Source organism: Astyanax mexicanus, unplaced genomic scaffold (assembly GCF_023375975.1).
Source record: "Astyanax mexicanus isolate ESR-SI-001 unplaced genomic scaffold, AstMex3_surface scaffold_34, whole genome shotgun sequence".
NCBI lineage: Eukaryota > Metazoa > Chordata > Actinopteri > Characiformes > Acestrorhamphidae > Astyanax > Astyanax mexicanus.
Genome location: NW_026040044.1, coordinates 3948819 through 3970059, shown reverse-complemented (window position 1 = coordinate 3970059; position 21241 = coordinate 3948819). Strand labels below are relative to the sequence as shown.

At 33.8% G+C, this 21241-nt stretch overlaps 1 protein-coding gene across 1 annotated transcript in view; it reads left to right on the top strand.

Annotated features, from left to right (window-relative positions):
- Positions 1-21241, top strand: part of tgfbr2a (transforming growth factor beta receptor 2a) — a 35395-nt gene that overhangs the window by 622 nt on the left and 13532 nt on the right. The window contains exons 2-4 of the mRNA XM_022664210.2: positions 15193-15343; positions 17682-17872; positions 19968-20529. Of these exons, the coding sequence (XP_022519931.2) occupies positions 15193-15343; positions 17682-17872; positions 19968-20529 (904 nt within the window). The remainder of the gene's footprint in view (positions 1-15192; positions 15344-17681; positions 17873-19967; positions 20530-21241) is intronic.

The following is a 21241-nucleotide window of genomic DNA, read 5'->3' as shown; positions in this document are numbered from 1 at the left end:
ATAGTATAATAGTAAATACTGAATAATTCATAGTGGATACTGAAAAAATACATATATAATACAAACTAATTCAAGGATGTACTAAATTATTAAAAGTAGACACTTAATAAGTCATTGTTGTTAATGAAGAAAATCATAATTGATACTGAATAATACAGAGTGGATACTAAATAACACACTGGATACTAATTAATTCAAATTAGGTACTAAATAATTAACTAAAGACACTTAATAATTCATAGTTGTTGCTGATGAAAATCATAGTGGATACTCAATAGTTCATAGTGGATACTAATATTGCAAAGGATGTACTATATAGACATATAATAATTCATAGTGGACTATGAATAATTCATAGTGATGGGTACTAAATAATTAACAATATACACAATAATGTATAGTTGTTGTTGAAAAAAATCATAATTGATACTGAATAATACATATTCAAATGATGTACTAAATTATTAACAGTAGACATAATTAATAGTGAATACTGAATAATTCATAGTTGATACTGAAAAAAATATGTATATGATACTAATTAATTTAAAGGATGTACTAAACTATTAACAATAGACATAATAATTATTAGCAAATACTGAAAAATTCATAGTGGATACTGAAACAAATACATATATGATACAAATTAATCATAATTGATACTGATAATCATAATTGATAATCATAATTGATCATAATTGATACTGAATAATACATATGGGATACTAAATAATTCAAAGGATGTGATAAATAACAGTAGAAACATAATAATTCTTAGTTGTTGCTGAATAATCCATAGTGGATACTGAATAATATATATTGATTAATTCATAGTATTTAATAAATAATCTATAGTAGACACTAAATAATTCACAGTTGTTGATGAGGAAAATCAAAGTTGATACTAAATAATTCACAGTGGATAAGGTTATTATACAAATTAGATACTGAATAATACATATTGGATACAAATAACTCATAATATTTACTAAATAATTAACAGTAGACACAATAGTTGATAGTTGTTTTTGAAGAAAATCATAGTGAATACTGAATAACTCAAAAGCAAGACACTTAATAATTCATAGTTGTTGCTGAAAAAAATCATAGTGGATACTGAATATCTGCAAAATACACTGAATAATTAATGGAGGATACTGAATATATTAGAGTAAGAATTATATAAAGTAATTAATACTAGATACTTAATCATTTGTAGGTGATTTAAAAAAAATGGAACAAATTTGTATAGTTAATATTAAACACAGAATAATGTACATTTTAATGAATAATACAGTAGTAGAAATAATGTTGTAATAACTGTGTAGTTACACATTAATAAATACATGTAATAGCACTGTAACTACTGGTGAATTACACATTGATACAGATTGAATACTGGTTATGTAATTATACATGTTAATTATATAGCTAAATATTTTGTCCCATAATGCAATCTGAATTATGAATTATTTTAGGTGTGAGAAAAACAATCAAATCTCTAATTACATACAAAACGAGAGCTGTTGGAGAAAATAGGACGAGTTTAGCAGTAGTTACTTAGTTATTACATGTATTGTTAATGTGTAACTACACAGTTACTAAGTTATTAGAGAAACTTATTATAAAGTGGGAGCTTTTCTACTACTGTATATATTATTCATGGAATTCTTTACAGTTTTAAGTACAAACACTCATAACTCCTATAAATCATTTAGTATTCATTATGAATTATTGAGTATTTAGTATGAATTACTCTATATGTTATTTACTGTGATAAATTAGAACCAACCTTTAATTATTAAGTATTTTGCAAATATTTTGATTCCACTATGAATTATTCAGTATCCACTATGATTTTCTTCAGCAGCAAGTATAAATTATTATGTGTCTACTATGTGTCTAATTTAGTAACTGCTATAAATTAATCACTAGCCACTGTGTACTTTTTAGTATCCACCATGAATTAATCCATATCTAATATGTATTATTAAGTATCCACTACGAATTAATCAGTAACCAATATGTATGTTTCAGTATCCACTACGAATTAATCAGTAACCAATATGTATGTTTCAGTATCCACTATGAATTAATTAGTAACCAATATGTATGTTTCAGTATCCACTATGAATTAATTAGTAACCAATATGTATGTTTCAGTATACAGTATGAATTAATCAGTAGCCAATATATATGTTTCAGTATACAGTATGAATTAATCAGTAACCAATATGTATGTTTCAGTATCCACTATGAATTAATTAGTAACCAATATGTATGTTTCAGTATACAGTATGAATTAATTAGTAACCAATATGTATGTTTCAGTATACAGTATGAATTAATTAGTAACCAATATGTATGTTTCAGTATACAGTATGAATTAATTAGTAACCAATATGTATGTTTCAGTATCCACTATGAATTAATTAGTAACCAATATGTATGTTTCAGTATCCACTATGAATTAATTAGTAACCAATATGTATGTTTCAGTATCCACTATGAATTAATTAGTAACCAATATGTATGTTTCAGTATCCACTATGAATTAATTAGTAACCAATATGTATGTTTCAGTATCCACTATGAATTAATTAGTAACCAATATGTATGTTTCAGTATCCACTATGAATTAATTAGTAACCAATATGTATGTTTCAGTATCCACTATGAATTAATTAGTAACCAATATGTATGTTTCAGTATACAGTATGAATTAATTAGTAACCAATATGTATGTTTCAGTATCCACTATGAATTAATTAGTAACCAATATGTATGTTTCAGTATACAGTATGAATTAATCAGTAGCCAATATGTATGTTTCAGTATACAGTATGAATTAATTAGTAACCAATATGTATGTTTCAGTATCCACTATGAATTAATCAGTAACCAATATGTATGTTTCAGTATACAGTATGAATTAATGAGTAACCAATATGTATGTTTCAGTATCCACTATGAATTAATCAGTAACCAATATGTATGTTTCAGTATACAGTATGAATTAATTAGTAACCAATATGTATGTTTCAGTATCCACTATGAATTAATTAGTAACCAATATGTATGTTTCAGTATCCACTATGAATTAATTAGTAACCAATATGTATGTTTCAGTATACAGTATGAATTAATTAGTAACCAATATGTATGTTTCAGTATCCACTATGAATTAATCAGTAACCAATATGTATGTTTCAGTATACAGTATGAATTAATTAGTAACCAATATGTATGTTTCAGTATCCACTATGAATTAATTAGTAACCAATATGTATGTTTCAGTATCCACTATGAATTAATTAGTAACCAATATGTATGTTTCAGTATACAGTATGAATTAATTAGTAACCAATATGTATGTTTCAGTATCCACTATGAATTAATCAGTAACCAATATGTATGTTTCAGTATACAGTATGAATTAATGAGTAACCAATATGTATGTTTCAGTATACAGTATGAATTAATTAGTAACCAATATGTATGTTTCAGTATACAGTATGAATTAATTAGTAACCAATATGTATGTTTCAGTATACAGTATGAATTAATTAGTAACCAATATGTATGTTTCAGTATACAGTATGAATTAATTAGTAACCAATATGTATGTTTCAGTATACAGTATGAATTAATTAGTAACCAATATGTATGTTTCAGTATACAGTATGAATTAATTAGTAACCAATATGTATGTTTCAGTATACAGTATGAATTAATTAGTAACCAATATGTATGTTTCAGTATCCACTATGAATTAATTAGTAACCAATATGTATGTTTCAGTATACAGTATGAATTAATTAGTAACCAATATGTATGTTTCAGTATACAGTATGAATTAATTAGTAACCAATATGTATGTTTCAGTATACAGTATGAATTAATTAGTAACCAATATGTATGTTTCAGTACACAGTATGAATTAATCAGTAGCCAATATGTATGTTTCAGTATACAGTATGAATTAATCAGTAGCCAATATGTATGTTTCAGTATCCACTATGAATTAATTAGTAACCAATATGTATGTTTCAGTATCCACTATGAATTAATTAGTAACCAATATGTATGTTTCAGTATACAGTATGTATTAATTAGTAACCAATATGTATGTTTCAATATCCACTATGAATTAATTAGTAACCAATAACCAATATGTATGTTTCAGTATACAGTATGAATTAATCCATATCTAATATGTATGTTTCAGTAGCCACTATGAATTAATTAGTAACCAATATGTATGTTTCAGTATACAGTATGAATTAATCAGTAACCAATATGTATGTTTCAGTATACAGTATGAATTAATCAGTAACCAATATGTATGTTTCAGTATTCACTATGAATTAATCAGTAACCAATATGTATGTTTCAGTATACACTATGAATTAATTAGTAACCAATATGTATGTTTCAGTATCCACTATGAATTAATCAGTAACCAATATGTATGTTTCAGTATACAGTATGAATTAATTAGTAACCAATATGTATGTTTCAGTATCCACTATGAATTAATTAGTAACCAATATGTATGTTTCAGTATCCACTATGAATTAATCAGTAACCAATATGTATGTTTCAGTATACAGTATGAATTAATTAGTAACCAATATGTATGTTTCAGTATACACTATGAATTAATTAGTAACCAATATGTATGTTTCAGTATACAGTATGAATTAATCAGTAACCAATATGTATGTTTCAGTATCCACTATGAATTAATCAGTAACCAATATGTATGTTTCAGTATCCACTATGAATTAATTAGTAACCAATATGTATGTTTCAGTATACAGTATGAATTAATTAGTAACCAATATGTATGTTTCAGTATCCACTATGAATTAATCAGTAACCAATATGTATGTTTCAGTATCCACTATGAATTAATTAGTAACCAATATGTATGTTTCAGTATACACTATGAATTAATTAGTAACCAATATGTATGTTTCAGTATACAGTATGAATTAATTAGTAACCAATATGTATGTTTCAGTATCCACTATGAATTAATCAGTAACCAATATGTATGTTTCAGTATCCACTATGAAATAATTAGTAACCAATATGTATGTTTCAGTATACACTATGAATTAATCAGTATCCAATATGTATGTTTCAGTATCCACTATGAATTAATCAGTAACCAATATGTATGTTTCAGTATCCACTATGAAATAATTAGTAACCAATATGTATGTTTCAGTATACAGTATGAAATAATTAGTAACCAATATGTATGTTTCAGTATACAGTATGAATTAATTAGTAACCAATATGTATGTTTCAGTATCCACTATGAATTAATCAGTAACCAATATGTATGTTTCAGTATCCACTATGAAATAATTAGTAACCAATATGTATGTTTCAGTATACAGTATGAAATAATTAGTAACCAATATGTATGTTTCAGTATACAGTATGAATTAATTAGTAACCAATATGTATGTTTCAGTATACACTATGAATTAATTAGTAACCAATATGTATGTTTCAGTATACAGTATGAATTAATTAGTAACCAATATGTATGTTTCAGTATCCACTATGAATTAATCAGTAACCAATATGTATGTTTCAGTATACAGTATGAATTAATTAGTAACCAATATGTATGTTTCAGTATCCACTATGAATTAATCAGTAACCAATATGTATGTTTCAGTATACAGTATGAATTAATTAGTAACCAATATGTATGTTTCAGTATACAGTATGAATTAATTAGTAACCAATATGTATGTTTCAGTATCCACTATGAATTAATTAGTAACCAATATGTATGTTTCAGTATACAGTATGAATTAATTAGTAACCAATATGTATGTTTCAGTATACAGTATGAATTCAGTATCTACCATTATTCAGTCATTAGAAATTGTTTAGTGCATACAAAAGTCTTTACTGTATCCACTGTGAATGGCTCAGAAACTGTTATAACCTGTTCAGTTTGCATTATGAATATACAGCTCTGGAAAAAAAGTCCACTTCAATTTCTGAATCAGTTTCTCTGATTTTGTTATTTATAGCTATATGTTTGAGTAAAATGAACGTTGTTGTTTTATTCTATAAACTACAGACAACATTTCTCCCAAATTACAAATAAAAATATTCTCATTTAGAGCATTTATTTACAGAAAATGAGAAATGTCTGAAATAACAAAAAAGAGGCAGAGCTTTCAGACCTCAAATAATGCAAAGAAATCAAGTTCATATTCATAAAGTTTTAAGAGTTCAGAAATAATCAATATTTGGTGGAATAACCCTGTTGGTTTTTAATCACAGTTTTTTCATGCATCTTGGCATCATGTTCTCCTCCACCAGTCTTACACACTGCTTTTGGATAACTTTATGCTGCTTTACTCCTGGTGCAACAATTCAAGCAGTTCAGTTTGGTGGTTTGATGGTTTATGATCATCCATCTTCCTCTTGATTATATTATAGAGGTTTTTAATTTGGTAAAATCAAAGAAAAAACTGATCATTCTTATTTTTTACAGAGCTGTATTTCATTTAGATTCTCTTGTAAACTATTAAGTAACTGATACTGATTTTTTAAGTATCTACTATGAATTATTCAGTATATAATATCATTTATTTAGTTTTTGTGACACTGTTATGAACTATTTAGTATTTTATATGAAATGTTCAGTATGTAATATGAGTCATATACATGTTTATTGAGTATACACATTTTATTTATTCCATATCTGTGACATATTCAATTAGAGTATGTGATGTTATTCAGCATTCACTATTCATCTAGAATCTCATATGATTTTAGATGATGTGGGAAATTATAATTAATTATTAATTAATTAATAATTACTAGGTATGTAATTTAAATTTTGTAAAGTTTGTAATTATGGGCATTATAATACTATTTGTAATTATGTAGTAATTTAGTAATTACTCTGAATTGTACAGCAGTGTGTGGTGTTGGGTAGTGTGTGGTAATAGTGTGGAGTTTTCTCAGTGTTCGTTTGGTTTTGTCTGATTAGTGTTACTTCATAGACTGTATCAGGGTAGAATAACTGAACTGAAGCATGCAGTGTGTGTGTGTGTGAGTGTGTGTGTGTGCACTGACTCACCTTCCTTTTAATATTTAACGGTGAAGACGTGCCGGTTCTGACTGGAAATAAAAAAGTCATATTGTTGTTTTATTGGAATAATTTTTTATTGGAGTTTCAGTGGAAACTTGGTAATTGTTATGTAGTGCGCACTACTTAGGGGAAAGGGAGGCGTTTGAGATGCAGCCCCTGGGCTTTATTAATGGGGCTATAATGTGACAGAAGTTGGCAGAAATATGAAATGTGTTGTTTTTAGTAGTGTCAATCAATTAAAACATTGATTTAATTAGATTAATCACAAAAATATTCTGTGATTAACTGCGATTAATCGCACTTTCGTAAGTTTTTATAGTGATTATTTAAATGTAATTAAAATAATTAATGTAAAAAACGTAATCACTGTCCAATCAGAACTCATTACTGGACTCTATTTATGTTATAATAAACAGTATACAGTATAAATCAAAAGTTTGGACACACCTTAAATTCAGTGTTTTTTTTTTTTGTTTTTTTTTTTATTCATAATCCACTATGGTTTAAACCGTATCCAATATGTATTTTTACTCAGTTTTGATCATCTCTGCTGGATTTTCTCAGTCAGCTTTATGAGGTAGAGTCTCCTGGAATTCAGGCTTTCAGTTAACAGCTGTGCTGAACTCATCAAGAGTTAATTACTTGAATTTCGTGCCTCTTAATAAAGTGTTTGAGAGCATCAGTTAAAGTAAAGTAGTGAAGAGGTAGAGTTACAGGTATACAGTGAATAGTGAATATTTGAGGAATGTTCGAATCCAGGTTATGAGAAGCAACAACTACTCAACTAAATAAAGATTAAAAAATTAAGGTAAGTCAATCTGAAATAGAAGAATTTCAAGAATGTTGAATAATGATGAAACTGGCACTCATCAGGACTGCCCCAGGAAAGGAAGAGCAAGAGTTTCCTCTGTTGTACAGGATAAGTTTCAGCCTCAGAAACCCCAAGTTTAACAGCTCTCCAGATAAGATCATCTAGATTCTTCTTCACAGGGTATTTTGGTTTGTTTAACACTTTTAAGTTTAACCCTTCTGTTATGTTCATTTGTCAGGAACAGCAGAGGTGTTCCTGGGTAAATTTGACCCAGTGGCTTTTCAAAATTGACCAAAAAATGTCTGAAACAAAAAAAAATCCACCCTAAAAAGCAGCGTGAATATTTCATTGCTAGCTACATTTTTAATTATTTTATCAATATTTAGTGCAATGCTGTTCCTTACCTCTAACAGGTGATGCTTCAATTAGGATAATTCACTCGTTTTTCATATAAAAATACATTCAAACTTTTTTTTATTATTTCACTACTTTATTACTTTTAAAAGACCAGCATATAAAACTATAAAAATAGTTTTGCATAACATTAAAACATAACATTGCGCTTTTATTTTAGTTTTAGTTTTAGTTTTTACAGTAGGTTCTTGCAAATATGTCACATAAACAATTTTCATATTACATGTTGATTACACTACTTAAGGCAAGCAGAAAAAGTTTCATACTAAAAAAAAAAAAAATACTTTACCTATTTTTTCCTAGATCTTCAAATTTTAAAACGGTCAATTTGACCCAAATTTAAATTAGTCTGTAATTAAACTTTGAGTTGCCTTTAATATAAAGTCAATTACAGCCTATAAACAGTTTGATACCTATCAGTAAGAATAGCTGATCATTATAAATCACAGTTATGTAACGTATATCACAAATTAAACATGTATATGACCGTTATAAATATACAGTAAGCACTGAAAGAGTTTTTACAGGAATTTATTTCTGACTGGAGGATAAAAAGAAGAATAAAGGCAGAAAAAACGTCATTTTTAAATGTGTAGAATTCTGAATTAAAAGAATGTTCATATTTTTTGAAAAGCAAGATGTTGAAACAATTGGAAAGAATAATTAACTTTGAATAGATGTTGAAATGTTTGTTCTGATGCAGTAGAAGAGAATAAGTGAGGTTGTGTGAGTGCGGTATTGTTGGTACAGTATAAAGAGTAAGAAAGGTGGGGGGTGGAGGTGAGAATGCAGCTCTTTGTAGAGTTCTTACTGCTAAACAACGACCTTTAACATTTATCTGTGTGTGTGTGTGTGTGTGTGTGTGTGTGTGTTAGAGCGGGTCAGGAAGGTGTGTGTGTGTGTGTGGGAGGATGTTTTTCCAATTCAGGATGTTTCACCCACACACACTGTGCCTGCAAATTCACCACTCAGAGAGTGTGTTTGTTTTATATGTGTGTGTGTGTGTGAGTATGGCTATCTCTCACTGTGAGTTGTAGATAATGAAACTACCTCCACCATGTTTAGAAGCTGTACTTTACCCTGGTTAGCTCTCACTGTGAGTTATAGATAATGTAACTACCTCCACCATGTTTAGAAGCTGTACTTTAACCTGGTTAGCTCTCACTGTGAGTTGTAGATAATGTAACTACCTCCACCATGTTTAGAAGCTGTACTTTACCCTGGTTAGCTCTCACTGTGAGTTATAGATAATGTAACTACCTCCATCATGTTTAGAAGCTGTACTTTATCCTGGCTAGCTCTCACTGTGAGTTGTAGATAATGTAACTACCTCCACCATGTTTAAAAGCTGTACTTTATCCTGGTTAGCTCTCACTGTGAGTTATAGATAATGTAACTACCTCCACCATGTTTAGAAGCTGTACTTTATCCTGGTTATCTCTCACTGTGAGTTATAGATAATGTAACTACCTCCACCATGTTTAGAAGCTGTACTTTACCCTGGCTAGCTCTCACTGTGAGTTATAGATAATGTAACTACCTCCACCATGTTTAGAAGCTGTACTTTATCCTGGTTATCTCTCACTGTGAGTTATAGATAATGTAACTACCTCCACCATGTTTAGAAGCTGTACTTTACCCTGGCTAGCTCTCACTGTGAGTTATAGATAATGTAACTACCTCCACCATGTTTAGAAGCTGTACTTTATCCTGGCTAAAAGTAAAATATAAATATGTTTACAAATATCTTTATGTATAATAGCTGAGTTAAACCATAAACTGCCCCTAAGAAGTTACATCCATCGCTTCATTCTGCATGACTCACACACACACACACACACACACACACACACACACACACACACACACACACACACACACACACACACCACGTGTACTGTACTGAAATGACTGAAATAACAAAAAAAAAGATGCAGAGCTTTCAGACCTCAAATAATGCAAAGAAAACAAGTTCATATTCATAAAGTTTTAAGAGTTCAGAAATCAATATTTGGTGGAATAATCCTGGTTGGTTTTTAATCACAGTTTTTTCATGCATCTTGGCATCATGTTCTCCTCCACCAGTCTTACACACTGCTTTTGGATAACTTTATGCTGCTTTACTCCTGGTGCAACAATTCAAGCAGTTCAGTTTGGTGGTTTGATGGCTTGTGATCATCCATCTTCCTCTTGATTATATTCCAGAGGTTTTTAATTTGGTAAAATCAAAGAAAAAACTGATCATTCTTATTTTTTTACAGAGCTGTATTTCATTTAGATTCTCTTGTAAACTATTAAGTAACTGATACTGATTTTTTAAGTATCTACTATGAATTATTCAGTATATAATATCATTTATTTAGTTTTTGTGACACTGTTATGAACTATTTAGTATTTTATATGAAATGTTCAGTATGTAATATGAGTCATATACATGTTTATTGAGTATACACATTTTATTTATTCCATATCTGTGACATATTCAATTAGAGTATGTGATGTTATTCAGCATTCACTACTCATCTAGAATCTCATATGATTTCAGTAGATGTGGGTAATTATAATTAATTATTAATTAATTAATAATTACTAGGTATGTAATTTAAATTTTGTAAAGTTTGTAATTATGGGCATTATAATAATATTTGTAATTATGTAGTAATTTAGTAATTCCTCTGAATTGTACAGCAGTGTGTGGTGTTGGGTAGTGTGTGGTAATAGTGTGAAGTTTTCTCAGTGTTTGTTTGGTTTTGTCTGATTAGCGTTACTTCATAGACTGTATCAGTGTAGAACGGCTGAACTGAAGCATGCAGTGTGTGTGTGTGTGTGTATGTGTGTGTGTGTGTGTGCACTGACTCACCTTCCTTTTAATATTTAACGGTGAAGACGTGCCGGTTCTGACTGGAAATAATAAAATCATATTGTCGTTTTATTGGAATAATTTTTTATTGGCGTTTCAGTGGAAACTTGGTAATTGTTATGTAGTGCGCACTACTTAGGGGAAAGGGAGGTGTTTGAGATGCAGCCCCTGGGCTTTATTAATGGGGCTATAATGTGACAGAAGTTGGCAGAAATATGAAATGTGTTGTTTTTAGTAGTGTCAATCAATTAAAACATTGATTTAATTAGATTAATCACAAAAATATTCTGTGATTAACTGCGATTAATCGCACTTTCGTAAGTTTTTATAGTAAACGTAATCACTGTCCAATCAGAACTCGTTACTGGACTCTATTTAGGTTATAATAAACAGTATACAGTATAAATCAAAAGTTTGGACACACCTTAAATTCAGTGTTTTTTTTTTTTAATTCATAATCCGCTATGGTTTAAACCGTATCCAATATGTATTTTTACTCAGTTTTGAACATCTCTGCTGGATTTTCTCAGTCAGTTTTATGAGGTAGAGTCTCCTGGAATTCAGGCTTTCAGTTAACAGCTGTGCTGAACTCATCAAGAGTTAATTACTTGAATTTCTTGTCTCTTAATAAAGTGTTTGAGAGCATCAGTTAAAGTAAAGTAGTGAAGAGGTAGAGTTACAGGTATACAGTGAATAGTGAATATTTGAGGAATGTTCGAATCCAGATTATGAGAAGCAACAACTACTCAACTAAGTAAAGATTAAAAAATTAAGGTAAGTCAATCTGAAATAGAAGAATTTCAAGAATGTTGAATAATGATGAAACTGGCACTCATCAGGACTGCCCCAGGAAAGGAAGAGCAAGAGTTTCCTCTGTTGTACAGGATAAGTTCCAGCCTCAGAAGCCCCAAGTTAACAGCTCCCCAGATAAGATCATCTAAATTCTTCTTCACAGGGTATTTTGGTTTGTTTAACACTTTTAAGTTTAACCCTTCTGTTATGTTCATTTGTCAGGAACAGCAGAGGTGTTCCTGGGTAGATTTGACCCGGTGGCTTTTCAAAATTGACCAAAAAATGTCTGAAACAAAAAAAATCCACCCTCAAAAGCAGCGTGAATATTTCATTGCTAGCTACATTTTTAATTATTTTATCAATATTTAGTGCAATGCTGTTCCTTACCTCTAACAGGTGATGCTTCAATTAGGATAATTCACTCGTTTTTCATATAAAAATACATTCAAACTTTTTTTTTTATTATTTCACTACTTTATTACTTTTAAAAGACCAGCATATAAAACTATAAAAATAGTTTTGCATAACATTAAAACATAACATTGCGCTTTTATTTTAGTTTTAGTTTTAGTTTTTACAGTAGGTTGTTGCAAATATGTCACATAAACAATTTTCATATTACATGTTGATTACACTAATTAAGGCAAGCAGAAAAAGTTTCATACTAAAAAAAAAAAAAATACTTTACCTATTTTTTCCTAGATCTTCAAATTTTAAAACGGTCAATTTGACCCAAATTTAAATTAGTCTGTAATTAAACTTTGAGTTGCCTTTAATATAAAGTCAATTACAGCCTATAAACAGTTTGATACCTATCAGTAAGAATAGCTGATCATTATAAATCACAGTTATGTAACGTATATCACAAATTAAACATGTATATGACCGTTATAAATATACAGTAAGCACTGAAAGAGTTTTTACAGGAATTTATTTCTGACTGGAGGATAAAAAGAAGAATAAAGGCAGAAAAAACGTCATTTTTAAATGTGTAGAATTCTGAATTAAAAGAATGTTCATATTTTTTGAAAAGCAAGATGTTGAAACAATTGGAAAGAATAATTAACTTTGAATAGATGTTGAAATGTTTGTTCTGATGCAGTAGAAGAGAATAAGTGAGGTTGTGTGAGTGCGGTATTGTTGGTACAGTATAAAGAGTAAGAAAGGTGGGGGGTGCAGGTGAGAATGCAGCTCTTTATAGAGTTCTTACTGCTAAACAACGACCTTTAACATTTATCTGTGTGTGTGTGTGTGTGTGTGTGTGTGTGTGTGTGTGTTAGAGCGGGTCAGGAAGGTGTGTGTGTGTGTGTGGGAGGATGTTTTTCCAATTCAGGATGTTTCACCCACACACACTGTGCCTGCAAATTCACCACTCAGAGAGTGTGTTTGTTTTATATGTGTGTGTGTGTGTGAGTATGGCTAGCTCTCACTGTGAGTTATAGATAATGTAACTACCTCCACCATGTTTAGAAGCTGTACTTTATCCTGGCTAGTTCTCTCACTGTGAGTTGTAGATAATGTAACTACCTCCACCATGTTTAGAAGCTGTACTTTATCCTGGTTAGCTCTCACTGTGAGTTATAGATAATGTAACTACCTCCACCATGTTTAGAAGCTGTACTTTAACCTGGCTATCTATCACTGTAAGTTATAGATAATGTAACTACCTCCACCATGTTTAGAAGTTGTACTTTATCCTGGTTAGCTCTCACTGTGAGTTATAGATAATGTAACTACCTCCACCATGTTTAGAAGCTGTACTTTACCCTGGCTAGCTCTCACTGTGAGTTATAGATAATGTAACTACCTCCACCATGTTTAGAAGCTGTACTTTATCCTGGCTATCTCTCTCACTGTGAGTTGCTGTAGATAATGAAACTACCTCCACCATGTTTAGAAGTTGTACTTTACCCTGGCTAGCTCTCACTGAGTTGATGTAGATGATGTAACTACCTCCACCATGTTTAGAAGCTGAACTTAATCCTGGCTAAAATTAAAATAAACATAGTACGTTCGTATTAGAATATTGAAAAGAAGAATGTTTAATCTCTAATTTTTACTGTTAATTTGGAAACTTTATCTTTTTAATTTCTTACGAAATCTTTCTTTTTTTTGGACAAATTTGTTCCAAACTTCCTCCCTTATTGCATCTGACCAAGAGGGTACAGAAGGTAGATTAAGTTTTATTTATGCTGGAATATGGATTAAATCTCATCACTAACATGAATTTAATTTCTTACTTAACTTTCCTGACACTAAAACATTGCTGTTATCAATTATTACTATTATTTTTTATTGATTGACACCAGTAATATAAATAAAATTAATTCAATACAGTTTATACTCTCTGTTTTTGTACATTATCAAGCCCAACAAACTCAATCAGGAAACTTGTACTTTATCCTGGCTAGCTCTCACTGTGAGTTGTAGGTAATGTAACAACCTCCACCATGTTTAGAAGCTGTACTTTATCCTGGTTAGCTCTCACTGTGAGTTGCTGTAGATAATGAAACTATCTCCACCATGTTTAGAAGCTGTACTTTATCCTGGTTAGCTCTCACTGTGAGTTGTAGGTAATGTAACTACCTCCACCATGTTTAGAAGCTGTACTTTATCCTGGTTAGCTCGCACTGTGAGTTGTAGGTAATGTAACTACCTCCACCATGTTTAGAAGCTGTACTTTATCCTGGCTAGCTCTCACTGTGAGTTGTAGGTAATGTAACTACCTCCACCATGTTTAGAAGCTGTACTTTATCCTGGCTAAAAGTAAAATATAAATATGTTTACAAATATCTTTATGTATAATAGCTGAGTTAAACCATAAACTGCCCCTAAGAAGTTACATCCATCGCTTCATTCTGCATGACTCACACACACACACACACACACACACACACACACACACACACACACACACACCACGGAGTGTGTCTGGGCAAGCCAACAACATCACTACACCGTGAACAAACAGATAAAAATTGCCTAATTTAAAACCCCTTAAACTTCTTAGATTTTTGGTTGAAGCTCTGTTTCTAAAACCTTTAATTTTTTTAAACCTTTAAGTGCTGTGTAGCTCTATTCCCTATCCTGCTGCGAGACTGTAGCTCCGCCTCCTCAGTGTATAAAAGTGTTATTAAAAGTGTTTTATCTCTCTTTTTTCTCTCTGTTTTTTCTATGTAGTGAATGAGAAAGGTGAACTGCTTTTTCCTCAGCTGTGTAAGTTCTGTGATGTTTTACCCAGTGACTGTAACTCCAGCAGCACCACCTGCCAAGCAGGCTGTGATATCACCTCTATCTGTGAAAGCGTAGAGGAGGTGTGTGTAAGTGTGTGGTAAGTATCACTTAGTAACTACTACTACTACTCATTATAATAATAATAATAATAATAATAATAATAATAGTAGTAGTAGTATTATCACCAGTGGCGCAAAAAGGGGGTATGCAGTCTTTGGGACGCATAGGGACACATCTCACGCCCCCCCCCCCCTGCCGATTTAAAAGCGCAGTCCCCCCCCCTCTGACGATTATAAAACGCATCCCCCCCCCCCCCGCTGACGATTTTAAAACGCATCTCCCCCCCCACCCCCCCCCCCCCACGCTGCGGATTTAAAAGCACATTTTCCCCCCGCTGACGATTATAAAACGCATCTCCCCCCCACCCCGGTGACGATTTTTAAACGCATCTCACGGCCCCCCACCCTGCCGATTTAAAAGCGCATCCCCCCCCCCCCCGGCTGATGATTTTTAAACGCATCTCACAGCCCCCCCCCCCCCCCCCCCCCCGCTGCCGATTTAAAAGCACATTTCCCTCCCCCGCTGTCGATTTTAAAACGCAACCCCAAACCCCCCCCCAGGCTAATGATTTTTAAACGCATCTACACCCCCCCCCGCTACTGATTTAAAAGCGCAGTCCCCCCCCCTCTGACGATTATAAAACGCTTCTCCTCCCCCCCCCCCCCGCTGACGATTTTAAAACGCATCTCCCCCCCCCCCCCGCTGACGATTTTTAAACGCATCTCACAGCACCCATCCCCCCCCCCCCCCCCCCTGCCGATTTAAAAGCACATTTCCCTCCCCCGCTGTCGATTTTAAAACGCAACCCCAAACCCCCCCCCAGGCTAATGATTTTTAAACGCATCTACACCCCCCCCCGCTACTGATTTAAAAGCGCATTTCCCCCCCCCCCGCCCTCGCTGACGATTTAAAACGCATCCCCATACGCAACCACATACCCCCAAACCCCTCCCCCCCCGCTGATGACTTTAACACGCACCCCAATTTTAAGACGTGTCTCTCCCCCTTGGGGGGGGGGGGGTGGGGGGACAGATACTACGTTTGCTTACACCCCAAAAATTATGTAATTGCGCCCCTGATTATCACTGACCCTGCTGCTACTGTTACTAATATTACTAATTTACTGTTAGTATTATTACTACTGCTACTAATACTACTACTATTACTACTACTGCTACATTTACTATTACTGATACTTCTACTACTACCACAGATGCTACTACGGCTCCTAATTTTACTACAATTACTGCTACTGCTCCTAATTTACTACTTCTGCTACTAATTTAACTTTTATTTTTACTACTACTGCTCCTAATTTTACTTCTGCTATTACTACTACCACTATTGCTCCTAATTTTACTTCTACTACTAATATTACTTCTATCACTACTGTTCGTAATTTTACTACTACTACTATTACTTCTACGACTAATGTTAGTAATGTTACTACTGCTACTACTACTACTACTACTACTTCTATTACTACTGTTTCTAATTGTACTACTACTACTACTACTCCTACTACTACTGTTCCTTATTTTACTACTACTACTACAACTCCTACTACTAACTTTACTACTACTGCTAGTACTACTGCTACTCCTTCTAACTTCTCCTACTCCTACTACTCCTACTTTTACCACTACTACTGCTGCTACTACTATTTTGGTATTCAGATGCAACTTTTACTGTGACTACTAATACTACTGCTACTACAAATATTACTGCTGCTGCTTTTACTATTACTACTACTACTACTACTACTACCACTATTGCTACAACTATCACAACAACAAATACTACAGCTATGACTATGTTTAGTTCTACCACTACTATAAGTAGTATTAATAGCAAGAGTAATAACAATACATTAGTAGTAATGGAAGCAGAATAGTAATGGAAATAGACATAGCAGTAGTAGTAGTCCCAGTGTTAATAGTAGCAGTAATAATAAAAGCAGTAATACTATTATTGGTGTTAGTAATATCCGTTATGAGTGATTATGATTGGTTATGATTGGTTATGATTTGTTATGATTGGTTATGATTGCTTATGGTTGCTTATGATTGGTTATGAGTGGTAATGATGGGTTATGAATGGTTATGATGGGTTATGATTGGTTATGAGTGGTTATGATTGGTTATAAGTGGTTATGATTGGTTATGAGTGGTTATGGTTGGTTATCAGTGGTTATGATGGGTTATGATTGGTTGTGAGTGGTTATGATTGGTTATGAGTGGTTATGATGGGTTGTGATTGGTTATGATTGGTTATGAGTGGTTATGACGGGTTGTGATTGGTTATGAGTGGTTATGATTGGTTATGAGTGGTTATGAGTGGTTATGATTGGTTATGAGTGTTTTTGGTGTTTTCAGGCACACAGATGGAGGAAATGTAACCGTGGAGACGTTGTGTCATAACCCCGCACGGCCCATTTACGGTGTTCTGCTGGACGACTATAATAACACACAGTGTTTAATGAAGCAGTATAAAGGTCTGGGGCCGGATTACTACATGTGTTCCTGTAATAATGAAGAGTGTAACGAGAACCTCATCTTCATACCAGGTGAGGTATGAGGTAATCAAAAGGGCTTTGATTGGCTGCTGGTTTTACATAAAGAAATCCCCATAGGCTACCTACCCTTATTTGTTAAATAGTTGTAATTTATGTTTAATTATGCTTGACTGTCCTCAGTGCTCAGTGTTGTAGGCTGTAAGAGCAAGTTACCTGGATTAGGTGAAAGGTATGGCTTATATATATTTATATATTATATATATATATACCATACCCTTCACCTAATCCAGGTAACTTGCTCTTACAGCCTACAACACTGAGCACTGAGGACAGTCAAGCATAATTAAACATAAATTACAACTATTCTATATATATATATATATATATTTTTTTTGTTTGTTTTGTTTTTTTTTTAATATATATATATATATATTTTTTTGCCACACAATGTATTTACAAATATATTCTCATATTGAAAAACATAACTCAGTAATGTGATTTAATTACATAAATTTAACCACGTTTTATAATCTAGATGACAGTGAGTCATAATGCATTATAAATCACATGATCAGTTCTATTACAGATTACTGAACATCTGTTTAGGTAGTGTGTGTGTGTGTGTGTGTGTGTGTGTGTGTTGTTATGTGATGGTGGAGAGCAGGTGATCTGAGAGTGTCTGTGTGTGTGTGTGTGTGTGTTGTGTGTGTGTGCGTGTGTGTGTGTTAAGCTATAGCTCTCACAGGGCACAAATGGCTTGTGGGTAAAGTGAGCCAGACGCGGTTTAACCTGTAATAACACATTTCAGACGCTTGTTTTGCCTCACACACACACACACACACACACACACACACACACACACACACATAAACAGAGTCCGTCTGGATAGAACGTTCAGACGTGGTTTCCTGTCTGAGTTCAGAATGCTGAGAACATTATAGACCGAGAAAAACAGACAGAAAAACACACACAGAGCATTATAGCCCCGCCCACTCAGGCTACATCAGCGTAGCCCCGCCCATTTAGCCTAAAGCCAATCAGCTTAAAGCAGTATACTGTACAGCTGCACATTCATACTGCAGTCTAGGATTTTCTGGCCTACACCCATTTATACTACAGCAATTTAGCCCCGCCCATTCATCTGAAAAGTTTAGCTCCACCCATTCATACTACAGCCGTTTAGTCTAGACAGGAGTTTAGCTCCACCCCTTAATTCTTCAGTATTTTAGCCCCACCCATTCACACTATAGCAGTTAAGTCTAGACAGTAGTTTAGCTCCACCCCTTTATTCTTCAGTAGTTTAGCTCCACCCATTCATACTACAGCAGTTTAGTCTAGACAGGAGTTTAGCTCCACCCCTTAATTCTTCAGTATTTTAGCTCCACCCATTCACACTATAGCAGTTAAGTCTAGACAGTAGTTTAGCTCCACCCCTTTATTCTTCAGTAGTTTAGCTCCACCCATTCATACTACAGCAGTTTAGTCTAGACAGCAGTTTAACTCCACCCCTTCATTCTTCAACAGTTTAGCTCCACCCACTCACACTACACCAGTTTAGCCCCACCCATTCATACTTCAGCAGTTAAGTCTAAAGCAGTTTAGCTCCACCTGTTCACACTTCAGCAGTTAAGCATAGAGCAGTTTCGCTCCACCCCTTCATTCTTCAACAGTTTAGCTCCACCTATCCATTCACACTACAGCAGTTAAGTCTATAGCAGTTTATGCCCCACCCATTCAGTCTGAAGCTAGCTGGCCAAGAGCAGTATAGCTTCTCATTCATACTACAGTACTTTAGCCACACCCATTCAGCCTACAGCCAATTAGCTTATATACTGTTAAACCAGCTGTGGCCACTTCTGATTGGCCACGTCGACAATGCTGGATATGCTGGTGGACTGGTTTGGTCTTGCAGGTCTTGGTGATGCTGGATATTTTCATCAACCAGCCGGTCAATTCTGATTCTACCAGCATGATCTTAATGGTTATACTGGTCCTCCAAAGCCTGCTCAGGTTGATCAAACTTGTAGAGCATCTAAACCATTAAACACAAACAAAAACATGCTGTATAATCAATGCAGGATATGCGAGATCTGAACTGTTCTCTAAATCTGATTCTTCTGTTCTGATTGATGTGTCTGATCTGCAGGCCTGGAGACGCCTAAAGAACCTTTTGATTATTTTAAAAAAGTTCTGATCAGCCTGGTAGCGGTTCTGGTTCTGGCCTTAGTGATCATTGCTTTAGTCTACTTGCTGTGGATAAACTCGATACGCCAGCGACCGCTGAAGTCCAAGCACCCTGGCCACGGCTCCGGCGACACTCGCGCCATCCTTCACGACGTGGACAACTCCGAAAACAGCCTGAACCACAACACGGAGCTGCTGCCCATCCAGCTGGACGGTGTGGTGGGCAAGGGGCGGTTCGCCGAGGTTCACCGCGCTAAACTCACCAATGCCAGCGTTGGCGGCACCAACGTGCCATTCCAGATGGTGGCAGTCAAGATTTTCCCAGGCGTGGAATTCGCCTCTTGGAAAACGGAGCACCAGATCTTTCTGGACGCTGAGCTGCGGCACGAGAACGTGCTGCACTTCCTCACCGCGGAGGAACGCCGGACCGAAAATCAGTACTGGCTAATTACAGCTTATCACCCCAAGGGCAACCTGCAGGACTACCTGAGAAACCACCTGCTGACCTGGGAGCAGATGCACAGGTAGGAACCCCTATATACCTTCTGTTTCCAATCTCTGGCCACTTTATAAGAAACCCCTGCAGTACCTTGTTCTTCCACTTTCTAGAAACTTTATTAGAAAACCCTGCAGTAATTTTTTCCAATTTCTGGCCTCTTTATTATAAACACCTGCAGTACTTTGTTTTTTCCGCTTTCTGGCCACTTTATTAGAAACCTGTGCAAACCTTGTTCTTCCACTTTCTAGAAACTTTATTATAAACCCCTGCAGTAGCTTGTTTTTTCCGTTTTCTAGAAACTTTATTATAAATCCCTACCTCCTTGTTCTTCCAATCTCTGGCCACTTTATTAGAAACCCCTGCAGTACCTTGTTCTTCCACGTTTTGGCTACTTTATTAGAAACTCCTGCAGTACCTTGATTTTTCCGCTTTCTGGCCACTTTATTAGAAACCTGTGCAGAACCTTGTTCTTCCACTTTCTAGAAACTTTATTAGAAACCCCTGCAGTACCTTGTTTTTTCCACTTTCCAGACACTTTATTTGGAACTCCTGCAGTACCGTGTTCTTCCACTTTCTAGGAATTTTATTAGAAACCCATGTAGTACCTTGTTTTTCCACTTTTTGACAAATTTATTAGAAACTCCTGCAGTACCTTCTTCTTCCACTTTCTAGAAACTTTATTAGAAATCCTTACCTTCTTGTTATTCCAATCTCTGGCCACTTTATTAGAAACTCTT